General features: G+C 37.7%; 1 protein-coding gene across 1 annotated transcript in view; it reads left to right on the top strand.

Annotated features, from left to right (window-relative positions):
• The window catches only part of TLL1 (tolloid like 1), a 170,648-nt gene that overhangs the window by 125,576 nt on the left and 24,999 nt on the right, over positions 1-20,073 (top strand). The window contains exons 9-14 of the mRNA XM_070757256.1: positions 4,582-4,697; positions 9,543-9,645; positions 11,432-11,548; positions 14,686-14,831; positions 16,350-16,545; positions 19,818-19,943. Coding sequence (XP_070613357.1) covers positions 4,582-4,697; positions 9,543-9,645; positions 11,432-11,548; positions 14,686-14,831; positions 16,350-16,545; positions 19,818-19,943 — 804 coding nt within the window. The remainder of the gene's footprint in view (positions 1-4,581; positions 4,698-9,542; positions 9,646-11,431; positions 11,549-14,685; positions 14,832-16,349; positions 16,546-19,817; positions 19,944-20,073) is intronic.

Here is a 20,073-nt window from a genome sequence, read left to right as displayed (position 1 = left end):
TCACCAACCTGGTTTGGTTGGTGCCAGTCCATGGGTGCCACCATCTTTTTCATTTTTTAATTTTATTTTTCTTCTGAGCATATGCAGAAGCCGAGTTTCTGGCACTGTGCCTTTGGTCACCATCTTGTTTTTTACTTTTGTTTATTTTACTTTGGGGAAATTTTTCAGCATTTTGCTTGCACGCGCGCGCCTAATGTGCTTGTGGCCACAAGGCATGTCCACTCAGCGTGGGAGGAAATAAACTAGCAGTGTGGTAAGTTAGAATCCACCCCTGCACTGCAGCCATCATAAATATGAACCAGTTGCCAAATATGCAAATTTTGATCACATGACCACGGGGATGCTTCAACCGTCATAGGTAGGGAAAATGGTTATAAGCAGGGGTGGGCAGCAGGCAGGACAGGGTAGAACGTAGTTCCACCAGCAGAAATGAAGCTGTGTGCCCAGTTCCAGCTGACCATCCCCCACTCATCCTACTCTTCCTCCTCGGAAAGCGGCAGGGAGACCAGAAACGGCAGGGATTGCAGGGGGCCCATTTCCATCCGCCTCATTTCTCAACAGCTGATTGGTGCCCATTTGCTTAGCTACCCAGCCTGAGGCGGGGGCGACCCAGGAAGGAGCACGGGAAACGTGAAGCAAATTGTCACCCCAGAGAGCAACACTGGTGAGGTTGTAAGTCGAAGACTTAACAGTTCACTTGAATGATGATAATTTTTCAAGCCACTCCCACCTGGTCACATGGGCAGCAAGCCACTCCTACCCAGTCACATGACCATCAAGCCACACCCACAAATAAGCCACATCCACAGTGTGGCAGTAAAAACTTTGGCTGCCCATTACTGGTTGTATGTTACTTTTTTCAATGTCATTGTAACTTCAAATGGTCACTGAAGAAAGGGTTGTAACTACCGGTATTGCCAGCCTGTTTTAGACTTCCAAATTATTATTATACCTCATAGTAAAAAAACAAAACCTGAGGAAAAATAATCTTTTAAATCTATATTGCAGGTGAGCATTTCAGATTGGCCGCTTCATATTGCATTTAACTCACAGATGAGTTTTGGTGACACTGCTGGCTGTCGTTCAATGGTTTTATTGTTTGTTATTCTGCTGGTTTGTTTCTTTTTTGTCCCTAAGAAGTTTTTCAGACGAGAAACAAAGTTTGATGCAGCTTTAATTCTACAGCAGCCAGCCTCAAGAAACCCAAGAAACCAAACCTCTGCTAGTTTAGTGGAATTAATAATGATTGCAGAGTTAAAAATATACTGTTGATAATTAGCTATGGTATTTACTTTGAAAATGTCTAGTGCTGAATAAATTATTTAATATGCAACTCATATTTGATTAGGATGTCATGTGATGCAGGCTTGGTGTTTAGAGTGAAAGGGAAAATATTTTAGGGTAAGCCAACAATTATTTTTCTTCAGATATGGAAAGATGTTACTCTGTGCTATTAGACATTTTCACATGGCATTACAGATTCTTTCCTTTCATTTTAGAATGAATATTAAAATTGTTATAGTCCTATATTATATATTACTGTATTATTTGTATGTATTGTATTATATTATATTGTTATATCATATCATATCATATCATGCTATACTGCTACTATTATTATTATTATTATTATTATTATTATTATTATTAGTATTAGTATTATTAGTATTATTAGTATTATTAGTATTATTATTATTATTATTATTATTATTATTATTATTATTATTATTATTATTATTTTGGCATGTTGTCATTTTTAAATTTAAGCATAACATTAGCCATAAATATAACATTAGCCAGAGAGCAATATCAGCAGTCTATCTTAATCCAATTGATAGGTTTTTTTGAGTTAACATCTAAAGGCTTTGAAAATATCTTATAATTAATTTGCTTTCAATTATTCCTGTGACTGGCCTACTGCTCTGGGATAAGGAAATGCAAGTCTCAAATATGAGATATTCGGAAGACATTCAGATCTACAGAATAAGCCACTTGTTAATTGAAGCCCATAAAGTTAATTAAGAAAGTGTGTAGTAGCAGAGGTGTCTGCAGGGGTATGATAAAAAAGGAAAGGATGTGATTGAAGCTCCACCAATGTATTGCACACTCTGTAACATTCCTGTATCAGGGAGCAGGGAATGGGTGCTCCAAAGTTTTGATACACTCCTTATTTCCTACTCAAGTTCAGCACAAAGTACAAGCCTTAGACCCGGGGTGAAATATTCCCGGTTCGCTTGTGGATGTTGGTCGTCAGACAACCTGTCATCAACAAGGTAGAAGGCTGCATAATGACTATTGCTGGGGAAAAAGGAAAGGACAATTTTTGGCTTCTTCAGGTTTCAACTTAGTTTTAAAATTAAGGTGGAAGAAATGTTGGCCTCTGCAATCTGAAAATTCTCCTACCATATCGAATCAGCTGCAGGTTAAACGTCTACAGCAGGGGTGTCAAACTTGTATCATCATGGCAGTGTCACATGACATATTGGGACTTTTTTTCCCTTTCCTTAAACTGGGTAGACCAGCAGGACCAGCATCCGGCCCATGGGCCGTGAGTTTAATACCCCTGATCTACAGTATTAGATCTATTTGTTGAGATTTTGACCTGAGTGCTGTACTAACTTTGCTTTAATCATCTTGGTGGATAACTTTACCGGATTCTGAAAGGGGGTTTATGGCCTTGCTCGTTGCTTCTGGATCTGTTTCATGTGCCCAACCAGCATGATTCACAAACATTCCTTACATGTTTAATCTCAAGTCGTTTAAACAGCCAGAGGATCATAATGTTGCTGTGTCTTAGTGATGAAACATTTAAAAATAAATTATTGCCACAACAAATACAATCTGGCATATATCCTGGATCAAATGGTTATTAAATAAAAATGGTAGTTGATTTCCTGCATCATTTATTTATTATTTATTTATTCATTCATTTTCTTTGCTGACCAACTTCCTAGAGACTTTAGGGGGCTCACAACAGGAATATAAAACAACAATAGTAATACAAATCCTCTAAAAACAATTTAAAAACAATTTACATTTAAAACAGTTAAACTTCTGCATACCATTCATTGCCAGATCTCACTGGTTACCCCCATAAGATTAACGGCCCCAGGCCTGTCGGAAAAGCCAATAGGGTGGGAGTGATCCAGAACTCAGGAGGTAGCTGGTTCCAGAGAGATGGGGCAGCCACAAAGAAGGTCCTTCCCTGTGGACCCGCCAGCCAACACTGTTTAAACAGCCAGACTAACCCTCTGGGTCCTTACTGGTCTCTTGGAGCTATATACTAGAAGGTGGACTCGAAGATAGTCTCTCCCTAAGTCCTGTAGGGCCTTAAAGATAATAGATTGCATCCAGAGATCAATCAGGAGCCAGTGCAGTTCGCAGAAGATTGGTATAATGTGGGTGTACCTAGGTGCACCCACAACAACTCACGCAGCTGCATTCTGGATCAACTGAAGTCTTCTAACACTCTTCAAGGGTAGGCCCATGTAGAGTATGTTGCAATAATCTAGCCATGAGGTGACTGTGGGAAGAGCCTCTTGATCCAAGTAGAGCCACAGTTGGTGCACTAGGTGAACCTGTGCAAAGCGCCCCCCCCCTAGCTACAGCTATCAGATGTTGGTCTAATCTTAGCTATGAATCTAGGCAGACACCGAAATTGAGAACCCATTCAGAGGGGGGCAATTTCTCTTCCCCCTCCGAACCAAGGATGGAGAGTCGATATAGTCTTTCGGGGAGAATACCTACAGCTACTTGGTCTTGTCAGGGTTAAGTCGGAGTTTATTAACACCCATCCAGATCCCCACAGCCTCCAGGCACTGGAATATCATATCCACTGCTTCACTGAACTGGCACGGGGTGGAGATATATAACTGGGTATCATCAGCATATTGCTGATACCTCAACCCATGTCGTCGGATGATCTCACCCAGTGGTTTCATGTAGATGTTAAATAAGAGAGGAGAGAGGACCGAACCCTGAGGTACCCCGCAAACAGGGAGTCTGGGGGTTGACCTCTGTCCTCCTGTCAACGCCAACTCCTGTCCCACTCCCAACTCCCTTAGTTGTTGCAGAAGAATACCATGGTCAATGGACTCAAAAGCAGCTGAAAGCTCAAGTAGCACCAAGATAGAGGAATGATCCCCATTTCAGGCTCAACAGAGGTCATGCATCAGAATGACCAAAGCAGTTTCCATACTGTAGTCAGGTCTGATGCCCAAATTGAAAAGGGTCTAGATTGAAAAGGGTCTCACAGCAATTGTTTAATTTTCTCAGCACTGTTTTTCTCCCCCTTCTGTACAATATTGTAGCAAGAAAAAAGAAAGTTTCCTTGCCTGGTTAACATAGCAGAGCAATTTTTAAAGCCTGCTGTAATTTTGATTTAAAGAAAACTATCTAGAAAAGTATTTACTCAGGGCAGACTCTTGAAATAAGGGTTTTGCTTAAAAGAATGGATAGTCATTTGAATGCAAGCATTTCTCTTTTCTGTGATGAATCTTATTAATCCCAGTAAAAAGAAGCCTGTTTACTCAAGCAAATCCCAGAGAGCTCACAATTTCTCTATAACCTGCTGTCTTTCAGCATGCGGTGAAACCCTGCAAGAGTCTACAGGCAACTTTTCCTCTCCAGGATTTCCCAATGGCTATCCTTCCTACACACATTGCATATGGAGAATTTCAGTCACTCCTGGAGAGAAGGTACTTTGCTCTGATTTCCAACTCTAGTTCCTGAGAAAGAAAACATAAATTGTATTAGAAATTTTAAAGTGTTAAAATTGTTAAGAGTGGGTTAATCAAATAAAGCCTTCAAACTACTTCATCATCAGAAATGATATTCAGCCAGTTTGAACCAGTTCAGACGAATTGGTAGTGGCGACCGGGTAGGCTCAGCCACATGCCTGGATGTAATGCTGTCTTATTGAGCTATATTTTGGAGGCTGGGTGAATATATGGAAGACATGTGCATGAGCAAAGCACATGCGTAGTAGGCTAGGTGTATGTGCAGAAGGTAAAGTTGGGCACATATGCAGAAGGTGCACATACGCAAGCAAAGTAAGCATGTGTGCATATGGAGAACCAGTGACTAGAATATGTGAAACCCACCATTGATCTTCATCCCTTTTGTTTTGACTTTATCTCTTATTGCAGGTCCATTTATGCTTGAAAACTCATGTGAAAATGAGTAGTCTGGCAATTTCACAATTAGGAAAAAATAACTACCAAACTAGCATCATGGATTTTAATTATATTAATAGTGGTGCACACCGATGGAAACTCAAAAACAGATTATCCTATTATTTTTGTAGATAGCATAGGGATTTAAAAGAATAAATGTTCTGGTCTTTTTCTTTTTTTAGAAATTTCTTAATGTTTTTCAACATACATCCCTTTAATTTGGGGAGGGGGAATAAAGTAATGTACAGCCGGTGATTTAAACACCGGCCGAAATTGCCCTGGAGCTCTGAACTTCTGGTTTCCGTCGAAACTGGAAGTTCGGCTTCTGGCAGTGCACCAAGATGGCGCACTGCCTCCTGGGCCTCGGGGGAGGTCCTAGACTGCCCTATTTAAGGGCAGTCCGAAGCGGACCTCCTCCTTTTCCCTTGGGCATCCTGAAGCGAACACCTGCCCACCTTCCTCTATCATGCAGTGTGCCTGGAAGGGGTCACTTCAGGGCCGAATAGGAATTTTTTGCGGCCTCCCCTATATGTGCCTATTCCACACTGACGGTAAGGATGGACTGGTTAGGGGGCACGGCGCCATATAGATTTACATTCAATTAATTTGGCTTCCCTCTGGTCACTGGGGTTGGCAGATTAGGGGCGGAAATGGGCAGTAGGAGCAACTGTGCGTTCTCATTTTGGGCATCTTTTCAAAAGATGATGGACCGCCTCTCTCCAACTATAGGTTGGTGCAACTTCGGGGATTGGAGAGAGGATGCCCATGGGACTCACCGGATCCAATTTCCCTCGGGGATTGGAGGGTGAGCTCCTCCCACATGCTTATGGGCGTGGCTCGGATCCTGGTTCAGCAAAGAGTTATGCCCAATAGTTGCCTAGGAAGATTTTGATAGGAATTTCCGCCCTGTTAGTTTTTGGCCTCTGCAAGTCCTTTGTTTACAGTTGAATTGAAGTTTTTTAAATTAACGTTATTTAAATTGACGTTGTTTAAATTTATGCTAATTTAATAAAGTGACCCTATATTTAAATCCATATACAGTACTGTCTTAGCGTCTTTACTCCGCTTCTGGGGCAATGTTTTTAAACTTCAAGAATCATCCATTCTGTTACCCACTGTCAGAACCATAGCTCCCCTAGAAATGTGAAGAGTTTTTAGTCCCAGATCAAAGGATGTTAGGTATTTCTTTGACACAAATGATTATTTGAAAATTGTTCATTTGATGAAAAGATTGCACTTAATTTCTTGTTTAGTTTTGTCAAATTTTGAGAACCTATTTGAGTTATCCCCCTGCATTCTGACATGTCTGTGAAAATGAAACAGATTAACTCTGCATCAGACATCATAGCTACTTCCAACTTTTTTATATAGCCCAGGGGTCCCCAAACTTGGCAACTTTAAGACTTGAGGACTTCAAGGCCCAGGATTTTGGGAGCTGAAGTCCACAAATCTTAAAAGTTGCCAAGTTTCAAGACCTCTGATATAGCCACTCAGTTTTTAATTGTGTTGGCCAATGTTCATTGATTGTTATTTGTAATCATACAATCCTCTTTAACTCTTGGTCTGCTTTTTTCTCCAGTTTTTCTGTGTCTCTGAGTTGCAGAACATACATATTAAAGTAATTTTATTGATCTTGGAGAACACAAGTAATGTCATATTTAGCTGCTGTATTATCATAACTACCAGTTTTGAAAGATTTTTGTTCTGTTGTGAAATTTCATGCCCAGTATGCCATATCTCTCCCTCGTTTAATATGATTTTTTTCTTCTTCTATTGAATGACTGTGCTATAGTACTGTCCCACTAGCCTCATTTCATAACACAAGGGAAAGAAATGTAACAAATAGTTTTTCATCCTGCCTTCTGCATTCTCAGAAGGAGAAAGAATGGAAGAACAAAGCTGAATTCTATAACTTCTTTCTTTTAGTTCAAATAATTGAGTCTGTTATGCAAGTGTGCTTGCGTTTTGGAAGAAACAGTCACTAGAAATTGACTTTTGAAAATAATTTAAAATATGCTTAAAATTTTATTATGAAGTGTGCAATTTACTTTGATTAAGCAAATCATATTTTTTAATTTCTTGCCTGTAATAAAAATATGTATGTCAGAAATCCTACAACTTTTAGCATGTAAGAAAATGAAAATAACATATTGCTAATATATCAAAGCTTTTTGGTAATTGTCCAACAGTGCTCATAAAGCTTTAGTCCATCCATTTCAATGGGTGGGCTGGAGCATGCCTAATTTTTTATTCAGTCATGGAAGTAGTTGGCAGTCGTAAACACAGCTGTGGTGCCAGACTACCATGTGTGTCAGTTCAACTGCATTGTAAACCAGTTCATGTGTGTTAACTGTTTGGATCCCAGTTTTGAACCTAAAATATTATGAACAGATTGCACCAGTCCTAATAGTCATGATCAAAGGACAGAAAAGTCCAGATGTTTACGAATGCCATAGCCAGAGTCTTAATAGTTGAATATAATGAGCATTATAGAAATCTGAAGGCTGAATTCACCACTCTGGCTCCTTGGACATCATTTGCTCATGGGAAAACAAACAGAACTTAGGCATGGTGTTAAAAGAATAAATATTGCAGATAATATCTGAGCATTATGTTACTGGGCATATTTTAACTAAAAGAAATATTGAAAATATATCTTCAAAACACATTTTTATAATAATACTGAAGTATTAGTAGAATTTAGTGTAGTACTACCATATTTGCTATCATTACTCATCCTGATTGTCATAACAACACAGGATGGTAAAATATGGTCACAGATCTCTCACATAATTACCATTTCTACTTGCTTAGTTTAAAAAAAAATAACAATGTCAATGATATAAAACAATTGCTATATAAATTATAGGCAACAGAGTAATCAGTTCCAGGGATTCATCAATAGAGAAACCAGTGAATTAACTAACTAGGTTGGTTGCCTTTTCTTCCAAGAATACATAGAGTTTAATAAACAAAGTAACAATTTTTTATATTTCATTAAGACCTTGCATGCTACTTTGTATCTTGATATATGTTGGGTGGTTATAAATCTCTAAACATAAAATTAGATAAAACTTTCCATAACTTCAGTATGATGTGAAGTTATGAAAAAATGTTTCCATAACTTCAATGTATGTATCATATATTTCAGAGTATAAGATGCACCATAGTATAAGATGTCCCTTAGTTTTGGGGAGGAAAACAAGGAAAAAAGGCCTCTGCCTCCCAGCAATTTTCTAAAGAACAGATGATATACACTGTTTCCTGTATATTTCGGTGCATGAGTGCTTGGTCATAGAAATAGTAAAGAATTGTAGAAATGTATGTTATGGCAGTATATTAATGCCGGAAAGTTTTCTTAAATGTAATCTAGTTCCTCCCAATTATTTAAATAGAGTTACTCCAAACATGACTATGTCACGATGTAACTCAGCTGCTTTATCTTAATACTAAAACATTTCAGATTATTACATTTCAGATTATTTCAGATCTTTAAAATTAATGTGGCTTTCTGGAAATATACATTATTTTCTATTATTTAAAAAAGACATAATAGCATTGGGCCTCTTATAATAGCATTTATTTTAAAAAGCTGCTTCATTTTGTTAAATTGTCTAGAACAATAATAAAGCAGTCTTTAAAAAACAAGTCTAATAATTTGAATATTCTACCAACATTTATAGTTATTAACTTACCTTCTTGCATCCAATTCAGCAAAAAATAAAAATCTGTGTGTGTCCCAGCGATTTGCCTCCTTGCAGCTGGTTTCACTTTCAGTTTAGCATATGACCTTAAATCAGCTGAGGGTAGAGAAGCTGATAATGAGTTGCTTAGCTTAACAGACTGTTCTGTTTGCTGCAAGGAGGTAAATTGCTGGGTGGAAGAGGCCGTAGGGTGAGGGTGGATGAAGCTACATTCAGTGTATAAGACATACCCAAGTTTTCACCCTCTTTTGGAGTGTAAAACGTTATGTCTTATCCTCGAATAAATACGGTATGTACCATGAAATGGATGCAATCTGTTAGGGTCATAACAGCTAACAAAAATAAAAGTTCAAAATCCTTACTACTGGATTTTATCAGAAAAATTAAGAACCCCTTCCTTCAGTTACGTCTTTAAGAGAAATTTTTGACCTCACATTTAATCGCCCAAATGTCCTCTTTTCTTCTTCTGTCTGTGATAAACACATACATGCCCCGTACGATGCTATTCAGGAGGTAAGATTTCCAAAATTATTTTAGAAATACCTCCTTCCATTTTAGAACCAATATACTGGTAACGACAGCTTTGCATTTTCCTTTTTCCTTTTCCTTTTTTCTTTTTATCAGGCTGCAAACCAATTTACTGGTTCCTTTACATTTATTCCAGATTGTTCTAAACTTTACAACAATGGACCTCTATAAGAGCAGCCTCTGCTGGTATGACTACATTGAAGTAAGAGATGGCTACTGGAGAAAATCTCCTCTGCTTGGTATGAAACTATTGTGATCAGTTTTGAAAAGTGAAGGGTAGAAATTACAATAACAAAAATGGAAATAGAGTTAATCTTTGAATCGGGTAGGGGTGTTTGTAGGGAGGGTTAAAAAAAATCAAGGTTGCAAACAAAATCATGCCATCAAAATCCTACTTCTTTTTTCATGGAAATGCTGGGAAAGATGTTAAAAGATGATGTTATGTGATGGGTACCTCAAGAAATGATTTCAGAATTAACATAGGTAAGAGTGGTTTAACAAGCATACTAAGTTAGTGTTGGTTATTTACACATCTGGCTCATTTCTGCTTCACAATAAAGTTTTTTAAAATAAATGAAATTATTTTTTTCTACGATGTTTGTTCCACATTACATTTTTATTTTATTTTCATTGGGCCGTTTATAGATCTATAATTGTCTGGTATTGTGAAATACAACTCCCTACTTTATTCCAAGGAACCTTACCATATGTCTTTACCTGAGTAAAAGCAGTGGCAGAGTGAAAGCTGAAAGAATGACTAAATCAGGGTTCCGAAAAAGCTTTGTGTTTGTGTGCGCATCGGTCCTTTGTTTTATAATCTCTTAAAGTTCCCCTAATTGTGTGACACATTGCCATTTTCTACTAGGGAATTAAATAAATGTACAATTCTAAGCCAAATTTAAACAATTTTTTCAAACTAAAATAGTACCTACCTACTTACCTGCCTGCCTGCCTGCCTGCCTGCCTACCTGTCTATATCTATCCATGCAGAGGTGGACTTCACCAGATTCTCACCAGTTCTGGAGAACCAGTAGTGGAAATTTGGAGTAGTTCAGAGAAATGGTAGTGGAAATTTTGAGCACTTCAAAGAACTGATAAATATCACCTCTGACTGGCCATGCCCCCATCTAATTCTATGCCTTCTGAGTCCCAGCTGATCAGGAGGAATTGGGAAATTTGCAGCATCCTTTCCCTGGAACGGGAAGAGAATGGAGATTTTGAAGTATTTTTCTCCTGCCACACCACCAAGTCATGCCCACCAAGCCAACCCCCAGAACCGGCAGTAAAAAAAAATTGAATCCCACCACAGGATTGATCTATCTATCTATCTATCTATCTATCTATCTATCTATCTATCTATCTATCTATCTATCTATCTATCTATCTATCTATCTACCTACCTACCTACCTACCTACCTACCTACCTACGAACCAACCTACCTATCTAGCCCTACATGGCATCAGACCAGATTACTTACGGAACCGCCTTCTGCCCCACAAATCCCAGTGACCAATTAGGTCCCACAAAGTTGGCTTTCTCCAAGTCCCGTTGAGCAGACAATGTCGTCTGGCGGGACCTAGGGGAAGAGCCTTCTCTGTGGTGGCCCCGGTCCTCTGGAATCAGGTCCCTCCAGAGATTCGCACTGCCCTCACCCTCCTTGCCTTTCGCAAGAGCCTTAAGACCCATCTATATTGCCAGGCATGGGACAGTTAAATCATGCCCCCCTTTCTGACCATTAAATGTTATGTGTGGATGTGATTGAGTTACAGTAATTGACTGCTTATAGTTTTTAATTATTAGATTTGTACACATATTGTTTTTGTATTGTATTCTGTGACCCACCCAGAGTCTTCGGAGAAGGGCAGCATACAAATCTAAATAAGAATAAGAATAAGAATATCTATCTACCATCTATCTTCTAGAACTGTAGTTTGTATCTCACACTGTTTATATCATACTGCAGGGCATCATCTTTAGAGATGCCTTAAAATGCACTCTCTGTCTCACTTTTTACATTTTTTTAGGCAGATTCTGCGGAGATAAACTCTCAAACATCCTCACATCTAGTGATAGTAGAATGTGGATCGAGTTCCGTAGCAGCAGCAACTGGGTAGGAAAAGGTTTTGCAGCCATTTATGAAGGTGAGTCCATAGGAAAATCAACTAGGTTAAAGTTTTATACCAGATTAATTTAAAAGTGGCCCAAATTCAGCTGAACGTTCATTTTGGCATGTGAATTTTAAGAAAAGAAGGGAAATACTAAAATACTAAACCATGGCTCTTGAGGTAATCACTTGCTAAAATTCTTTCCTCAGACTGCTTTTACAGTTCAAAGAGAAAAATGGAGGAAAGATTTGAGCAATTATTTAGATTACTTTTAGGATAATTAGCAGTATTTCCTACTGACCAAATTTGCTGAGCCTTTTGAATTACAGACCCAGCACATTTATAATGGATCAGATTGGGGGAGATTCCCTTATGTGTTAAAAGTAAGGATAGGTGGGTAGATGTGAATGCAGGTGTGGATATGCATGTGAAGTCCAACCCACGGATTGAATGCAAATTTGTTGCATTTTACCTCTGAATAATTACCAGGTGCCTCTCGCAGAAAATTCTTGAGTAATACAGTTATTGTTTTACGCAACTTTCAAGTATCTTAAAGTTCTTTTTATGTTTTAATCTATTTATTTATTTTGTCCAATACACAATGAGGGTTTTAGTGGGTATATTAGAGGAGATACTCATAGTAAAATATATCTAAGAAATAGAAAAGAAGGTATAGTAATAGAACATATCAATGAAAGAATAGAAAAAGAGATATAGGAATAGAAGAAAGGTATAGGAGATATAGGAGAGCAATAGGACAGGGGACGGAAGGCACTTTAGTGCACTTGTACACGCCCCTTACTGACCTCTTAGGAATCTGGATAGGTCAACCGTAGATAATCTAAAGGTAAAGTGTTGGGGGTTTGGGGATGACACTATGGAGTCCAGTAATGAGTTCCACGCTTCAACAACTCAGTTACCGAAGTCATATTTTTTGCAGTCAAGTTTGGAGCGGTTAATATTAAGTTTAAATCTGTTGTGTGCTCTTGTGTTGTTGTGGTTGAAGCTGAAGTAGCCGCCGACAGGCAGGACGTTGCAGCATATGATCTTGTGGGCAATACTTAGATCATGTTTAAGGCGTCTTAGTTCTAAACTTTCTAGGCCCAGGATTGAAAGTCTAGTCTCGTAGGGTATTCTATTTCGACTGGAGGAGTGAAGGGCTCTTCTGGTGAAGTATCTTTGGGAATTTTCATGGGTGTTAATGTCTGAGATGCGATATGGGTTCCAAACAGATGAGCTGTATTCGAGGATGGGTCTGGCAAAAGTTTTGTAAGCTCTGGTAAGTAGTGTGAGATTGCCAGAGCAGAAGCTACATAGGATTAGGTTTACAACTCTTGAAGCCTTCTTGGCTATATTGTTGCAGTGGGCTTTGGCACTTAAATCTTTTGTTATTAGTATACCAAGGTCTTTAACCGAGTGGGGATTATCTGTGATAATTTGATTATTCAGTTTGTATTTGGAGTTCAGATTCTTCTTCCGAATGTGTAGGACAGAGCATTTGCTAGTTGAGATTTGGAGTTATTTCTGGACCCTTCTCCGTAGTAATAAACCTGCAAACTGTGGCAGAATACCAGGTTCTGTATGCTTAGAGCTTCCTTTCTGATGGGAAGGGAATTTTCCATGCAGTGCAGATTTCCCATAGTGCATGCCAAGCATTTCCCTTTCATAGATGACAAAGGGAAACCCCTACATTAACAGGTATTGGCCTAGACACTGAAGCTGCTCGGTCATTTCCTATGGCTCCTATCCAGTCTGCAATTTACAATACATTCAAGAAAGTGTTCACTTCAATTTTGTTATGCTGCAGCCTAATTCTGTGGTTATTGAAATTTATTTCTTCTCTTATTAATCTGTAATCGGTAGCACATAATGACAAAATGAAAACAGAATTTTAGAAATATGTGTAAATTTATTTTTTTTAAAACCTGAAATCTCTCATTTGCATAAGTATTCAGACCCTTTGCAACAAACCTTGAAATTTAGCTTTAGCACCCCCCCCCCCCCCAATTTCTCTTTATGGTTGCTAACATGTTTATACACTTTAATTGGTGTCCACCTGAGGTAAATTTAATTGATTGGACATGATTTGGAAAGGGACACTGTTGAATATATATTGGGTCTATGTAAATAGTTGAATCAGAAATGTTTAAATGTGATTGGTTTAGAATTTACCGGGAAATTCAAGAAAGTGACAGTTGTGTTTAAGCGGGAAAGTGAGAGTATAAAAGAGGCATGCTGACACTGTTTCAGTCAGTCGCACCAAGAGCTGAAGTCACAAGTTCAATTGTATCTATGCTACCGAAAATAAAGCAATTTTAAAGAAGATGAAGTCACAGTATTCTTCAGACACATCTCTCTATAGAAGGCCTCGCAGCTGACAATGCATACTGTAGCATAACAAAAGCCAGGAGGTCAAAGGAATTCAACAAAGTTCTGAGTGAAGGGTCTGAGTACTTATGTCAATGTGATATTTTAGGGTTTTTTTCTTTTTACAGACATTTCTAAAATTCTATTTTCACTTTGTCATTATGCAGTACTGAGTGTAATGAGAAAAAAATGAATTTCAGCAACTATAGAATCAGGCTTCAGCAGAGGTGGGTTCCTCGTGGTTTGGACTGGTTCGCTGGAACCTGTAGTGACCAGCTGGTGATATGATGATGTCAGAGAACTGGGTTGGTCTTTGGACGCCGCCATTTAAAAAAAAAAAAATTGGAACTGTTTAATGTTTTTTAAATTTTATTTTTCTTCTGAGCATGAGCAGATGTTAGCTTCCGACACTGCACATTTGTCCCCATCATGTTTTTGGCTTTTTTGGGGTAGTGGTGTTTATTTTGGATCTTTCAGCACTGCGCATGTGTGCACCCACGAGGCCACATGGCATGGGAGGAAGTGAACCAGCAGTGAGGTAAGTTAGAACCCGCCCCTGGGCTGCAGCATAACAAAATTGATAAAAGTGAAACGGGTCTGAGTACTGTCCGAATGCACTGTATACATACAGTAGGTGGATTGCACTGCATACAGTTTTAAACATAAATTTTATCAGAAACACTTGATGAAGTATTCACATATTTGTCATTTGAATGGGTCCTCCAGACACAAGTAACTTCTCATTTTTTTAAAAAAAAAAGGAAATACTGGAAGTAAGCCTACATTTCTTCTTTTGTATTCTTTAGCAATTTGCGGAGGTGAGATACATAAAAATGAAGGCCAGATCCAGTCTCCTAATTATCCCGATGACTATAGACCAATGAAAGAATGTGTGTGGAAAATTACAGTGTCGGAGAACTACAATGTTGGATTAACCTTTCAGGCATTTGAGGTAAAGCCTTTTAAGTGATCTGAGCAAACCATCTTGTAGCTAACTGACACTGACATTTAAGGGAATCCTCATTAAGCCAATATAGACACAAAGCATTCTCTGTATAATATAAAGCCATACAGTAGTTCATATTTCCTTTCACTCAGAGTTTCATTGCAGAAATTTCAAAAGATGAAAGGGTTTTATATTATCTCGCTATTTGAATAGGAATGTTTTAAAAACTGACAATAGTTTCTTTTAACAAGTAACTAATCCTATTCCCAAGGCTATTTGAGGAATAGGGCTTTTATTTCTCTCTAAAATCTCGTTGTTCTGATTTCTCTCTTCATACAATTACATCATGCTGATATTTTATAAAGGGATCAAAATTGTACTGAATTTTATAATTATTTCTAATTTTAATTTTTATACAATGTAATTTTATTCAGAATAAGCCTGTAACATTAAATTTTTCTGATTTATGTTATAATCAAGGTCAGGAAAATATATTTCATAGTATTGTTCAAACTCCCTTTGTGTCATAGGGATTAGAAAGTAGGTAGATAGATAAATAGAATTATATAAGTGAAATGTAATTAAAAAAAAGTTTTATAAAGTTTTTATACAGGGTGTGCTATTTTTTTTACTATATCTCTCCTTTCTTTTCTTTTCATTAGCTGTTAAAATAATAGGAATTCAAACTGTAATCCTGCTCATAATCATTCAACTCAGTTGTAGAATTGTACTTTAAAGAAATTTCAAAAGAGCCATTCTCATTAAACTCATCTGTAGTAAAAACTGGGAGAAAAGTACCAGTATACTCAGAAAAATATAAGATACGCCCTAAATAGCATAGTTTATAGAATGGAAACTTTATGGTGCTAATATCTCTCTTTAAAGATACTGGCTTCCAACTTAGAATTGCTAGTGTCAATAGACCATCAGAGATGGGTTCTTTAGAACCAGTAGTAACTTGATGATGTTGTCAGTTCTGCCAGTATCTTCATGGGAACCACCATCTTAGATTTTGCTTCTGTACATGCGCAGAAGCTCATTTTTGCTTGCTGCATGCATGCAAAGCACATAGCACAACCCTGAGCAGCAAAAGAATCCAGAATCCACCCCTGGAGACCACTGGCCTGAATCATTGTAAAGACATTGCTTTTTTACTGTACTAAGTTTTTAAAGTCTTATCTCAATCTAATCTACATGTGGTCATATTAAAAATTATTTTTCTTGCTCAATAAATTACATTATCTGTTGAATTTCCAAGCTTTATAACTTTTCCTATTTTTGAATTTCGCATCTACCTTAAGTTCAGCTTCATACTTATTTGGCCACAGTATGGCAGTTAAACATCTCTTGGTGCCAGCCTAATTTCTCTCCAATTTAATTTTAGTTTTGAAAGAAGCCCTGCTCAGAATTTGAATAGGTTCCCAAAGAACCTATATTTTTATATTAGAATCTAAGTAATACAGTTAATTGTTAGCAGAAATATACATATTATAATTGTGATAAAATACCATTTTATATTTGCAGATTGAGAGACATGATAATTGTGCCTATGATTATTTAGAAGTCCGAGATGGAATGAGTGAAAGCAGCCCTTTGGTTGGCCATTTTTGTGGCTATGATAAACCTGAAGATATAAGATCTACCTCAAATACCCTGTGGATGAAGTTTGTTTCTGATGGGACAGTCAATAAAGCAGGATTTGCTGCTAATTTTTTTAAAGGTAACAGTTTGGGCAATTAGTGGTATAGGAGCCATGGTGGCGCAATGGTTAGAATGCAGTATTGCAGGCTAACTCTGTTCATATTGCCAGGAGTTTGATTCCCTCTATCCCGAGGGGCTCAAGTTTGACTCAGTCTTCCATCCTTCCAAGGTTGGTAAAATGAGGACCCAGATTGTTGGGGGCAATATGCTGATTCTGTAAACTGCTTAGAGGGGACTGTAAAGCACTGTGAAGCAGTATATAAGTCTAAATGCTATTGCTATTGTAAATGATAAACCTGAGAAAAAAATAATCTAGATATTTTCCTTAATTTAAATTGTATCATTCAGACATTTTTTCTACTTCTACCCCTGATCCTGTAGCCTTCACTATTGAGACTGTAAGATTGGTTTGATCTATGAACTTGCATGTTTCCTTTTCATCTTTCATTTATTCTTACTGTGAAACGGTTTCTTAACCGGAAGATCCCAAGTGGTTGGAATGCATTTCTGGGGGCAACTTCTCTCTCTAATTTTACTAAGAGCTCATTTTAAAGTTGAGATCGCAACATAATTATTTGGAAGCTCAGATTTTTTATTATACTGAAGGTAGCCTAAAAAGGAAAACCTAAACAGGGTGGAGATGGAACCTCTCTGTATAAAGTAATGACAACATACAATTAAGTGGATACAATACAAGAATCAATCCAATATACTATATTTTTCAGAGTATAAGACGCACCCTTTTCCTCCCTAAAAAGGCTGATAATTTGGGTATGTCTTATACTCTGAATGTAGCTTTTTCCCCCCCAGCCCTAACTAGCTGCTAACGATCTTCCCAGCTCTTACCTTGCAGACTCTTTCATTGTTTCTCTCTGGGAAGAATGTTTTCCAAGCCCTAAGTCTTTGCAGGTTTTTTTCAATTTCTCTACCTGCTCAGACTGTTTCTTTCCAGGTGCTAATGATGTTCCCAGATCTTACTGGATTGCAAGCGTGTTGCTTGTTATTTGTTACTCTCTCAGAATAAAAAAAAATTTAAGCCCTTAACTGGGGATAAACTAATGTGCTGAAGTTGAACAGACTATGGATGCTAGCCAGATGAATACCTGGTAAGCAGATTCTTTTCCCTGTTTTCCTCCCCCAAAACTAAGGTGCGTCTTATATTCCAGTGTGCCTTATACACCAAAAAATATGGTAATTTATTTATTTAACTGATTTATACAGTTGCTCAACTCAGGGCAGTGTATACCATCAGAAAATAGCAGAAATCAATGAAAACCTATAATCAAAGTATAAAACTATATACCAAAGCAACCATGTGCAAACAGATAAATGCCAAGAAAAAAAAATCCTCATCTAGTGGGTCACACCAGTCTCATACCCTGCATTTAAGATATTTAATGTCTTTAATATTTTCAGCAAAGATTACCAATATTATATCCATACTGTGCCCAGCTTTGAATCAAATTGAAAGTGATCTAGATCAGGGGTCCTCCAAATGTGGCAACTTTAAGACTTGTGGACTTCAACCCCCAGAATTTTTTAGCCAGCCGTGCTGGACGTTTAAAGATCTCTGATCTAGATAATCCTTTTCATCTAGTCAACAATCTTCCCTTCCTCCTTAACCACTTCCAGGCCATTGCCTCCTTAACCACATCTGGAACCATTCCTTCTCTCCAGGAAGAATCCACCATCACTTGGACCCAACCACATGTCATCTGTAGGAAGATCTTAACCAAGAAGAAGGTGCACCATCCTAAAATATAGGCTGATGCAGTTATAGCTCCACTGTCTCTATCCAGTTCCTGTTTGTCAATAGGACAAAAACTCTTCTTAGATAACCAAATCACCCCCTAACTCAGCCAACTCCAAAGAACCTCCACAGAAGAAATCCAACACAAGTGAATCCAAGAGGTTTTAATTGATCGACACAGTGAGGCAATCAGAAATTCTACCAAGCACCCTTAGAAACCCAACTGCCATCATCAGCAGAGCAGATGAATAAATCATCTCTCTGTAGAGGGGAGCAGATAAGGACAATGCCAAAGCAATCAAAAACTATATTACATGCTAATGGAATCAATGATGGGTGGTTCTTATGAAATAATGGATAATTGCAAAAACTGTGCTTCACTGAATGAAGAAAGATAGCATTCTAAGAAAAAATATGGTAGGGGGCTATCTTGTTTCCTAGAGTGTCTTCTATTAACATCATTCTTTGGCCCTCTAAATGCTTTATGGCTGAGCTGACAAAGTTTATTATTTTTCAAGTCCCTGATTAAGTAATTGGGAGGGAGGCAGTTTTGCTTTATTTTACTCCTCCTAACCAGTTCTAATTTCTCCTACACATTACCTACACTAATTTTGAATTCTTGAGATTACAAAGCATATTATTTCAGTCTCAGCTGTATCCCTAGCTGATCAATCTAAACAACAGAAGTAGAGAATAACAAGTCTCTAGGTAACAGATATTATGGACGTATGTTTCTTTACTTAGGAAAAGGAACAAAAACATTTTTTTAGATCTAGAGCAATGAGATAACACTTGGAAGCAGCTCAGGCAGACTTCTACGGTATAAAAAGGGGGATCAGGTACAACACAACAAGATTCTGTTACTGTAGCCAGTCTCAATAAAAATAATTTCAGCCTTCCTGTAGAGTTGATTTTTTGGTCTAGTCTAATGAACTGGAACTAACAGAATATAAGGCTAATGCTTAACCCTGAGGTCATAGTTTTCCAAAATATTCGAAACACCCTATTTTTAGAAATGGACCATTCCAGTTGCGAACAGAAATTTATAAAATTTGTTAATTTGATCAATAAATGAAAATTGTTAATTTGATCAATAAATAAAAATCGTAACTATATGAAGTAAATTGAACAATGCATCCTACCTATTATTTTCATAGATTAAGAAAATTGTATGAGCAGTCATTATGACCTCAAGTCTATACTTGCGTAGCCGGAATAGTACATCTGTGGTTAAGAGTTAAAGGCAGGGCTCTCCAACCTTGGCAACTTTAAGCCTAGAGAATTTCAACTCCCAGAATTCCCCAGCCAGCTTTACTTTGCTGACTGCAGAATTCTGGGAGTTGAAGTCCTCCAGGCTTAAAATTGCCAAGGTTGGAGACCCCTGGTTAAAGGGGTATGCCTATCTTCTCAGATCATTAGATGTATCCTACTTTATAAAAATGCATAATCAAACATAGTTTGAGTTATAAATGCAAATTTATTGTTATTTTATAAAAAAAAGTATGTTTATGTTTGAATGCAATGCTATTTTTATTTCTCAGAGGAAGATGAATGTGCCAAATTGGACAATGGTGGATGTGAACAACGATGTGTGAATACGCTGGGCAGTTATCAGTGTGCTTGTGATCCAGGTTATGAGCTTGGGCCTGATAAGAAGACTTGTGAAGGTAATTGAGTCCACTAATTTTCAATATTCCAGAGACTATTTTATTACATGGCTTGCTTTTATGGTAAGCACTGTATCTGCATTAAGCCCAATTTTACATTCTTGCCGAGACTGGTTTTGTGTATGTATTA

Source organism: Erythrolamprus reginae, chromosome 7, assembly GCF_031021105.1.
Source record: "Erythrolamprus reginae isolate rEryReg1 chromosome 7, rEryReg1.hap1, whole genome shotgun sequence".
Lineage (NCBI taxonomy): Eukaryota > Metazoa > Chordata > Lepidosauria > Squamata > Dipsadidae > Erythrolamprus > Erythrolamprus reginae.
Note: the sequence above shows the minus strand (reverse complement) of the source record. Positions and strands in the feature narration are given on the sequence as shown.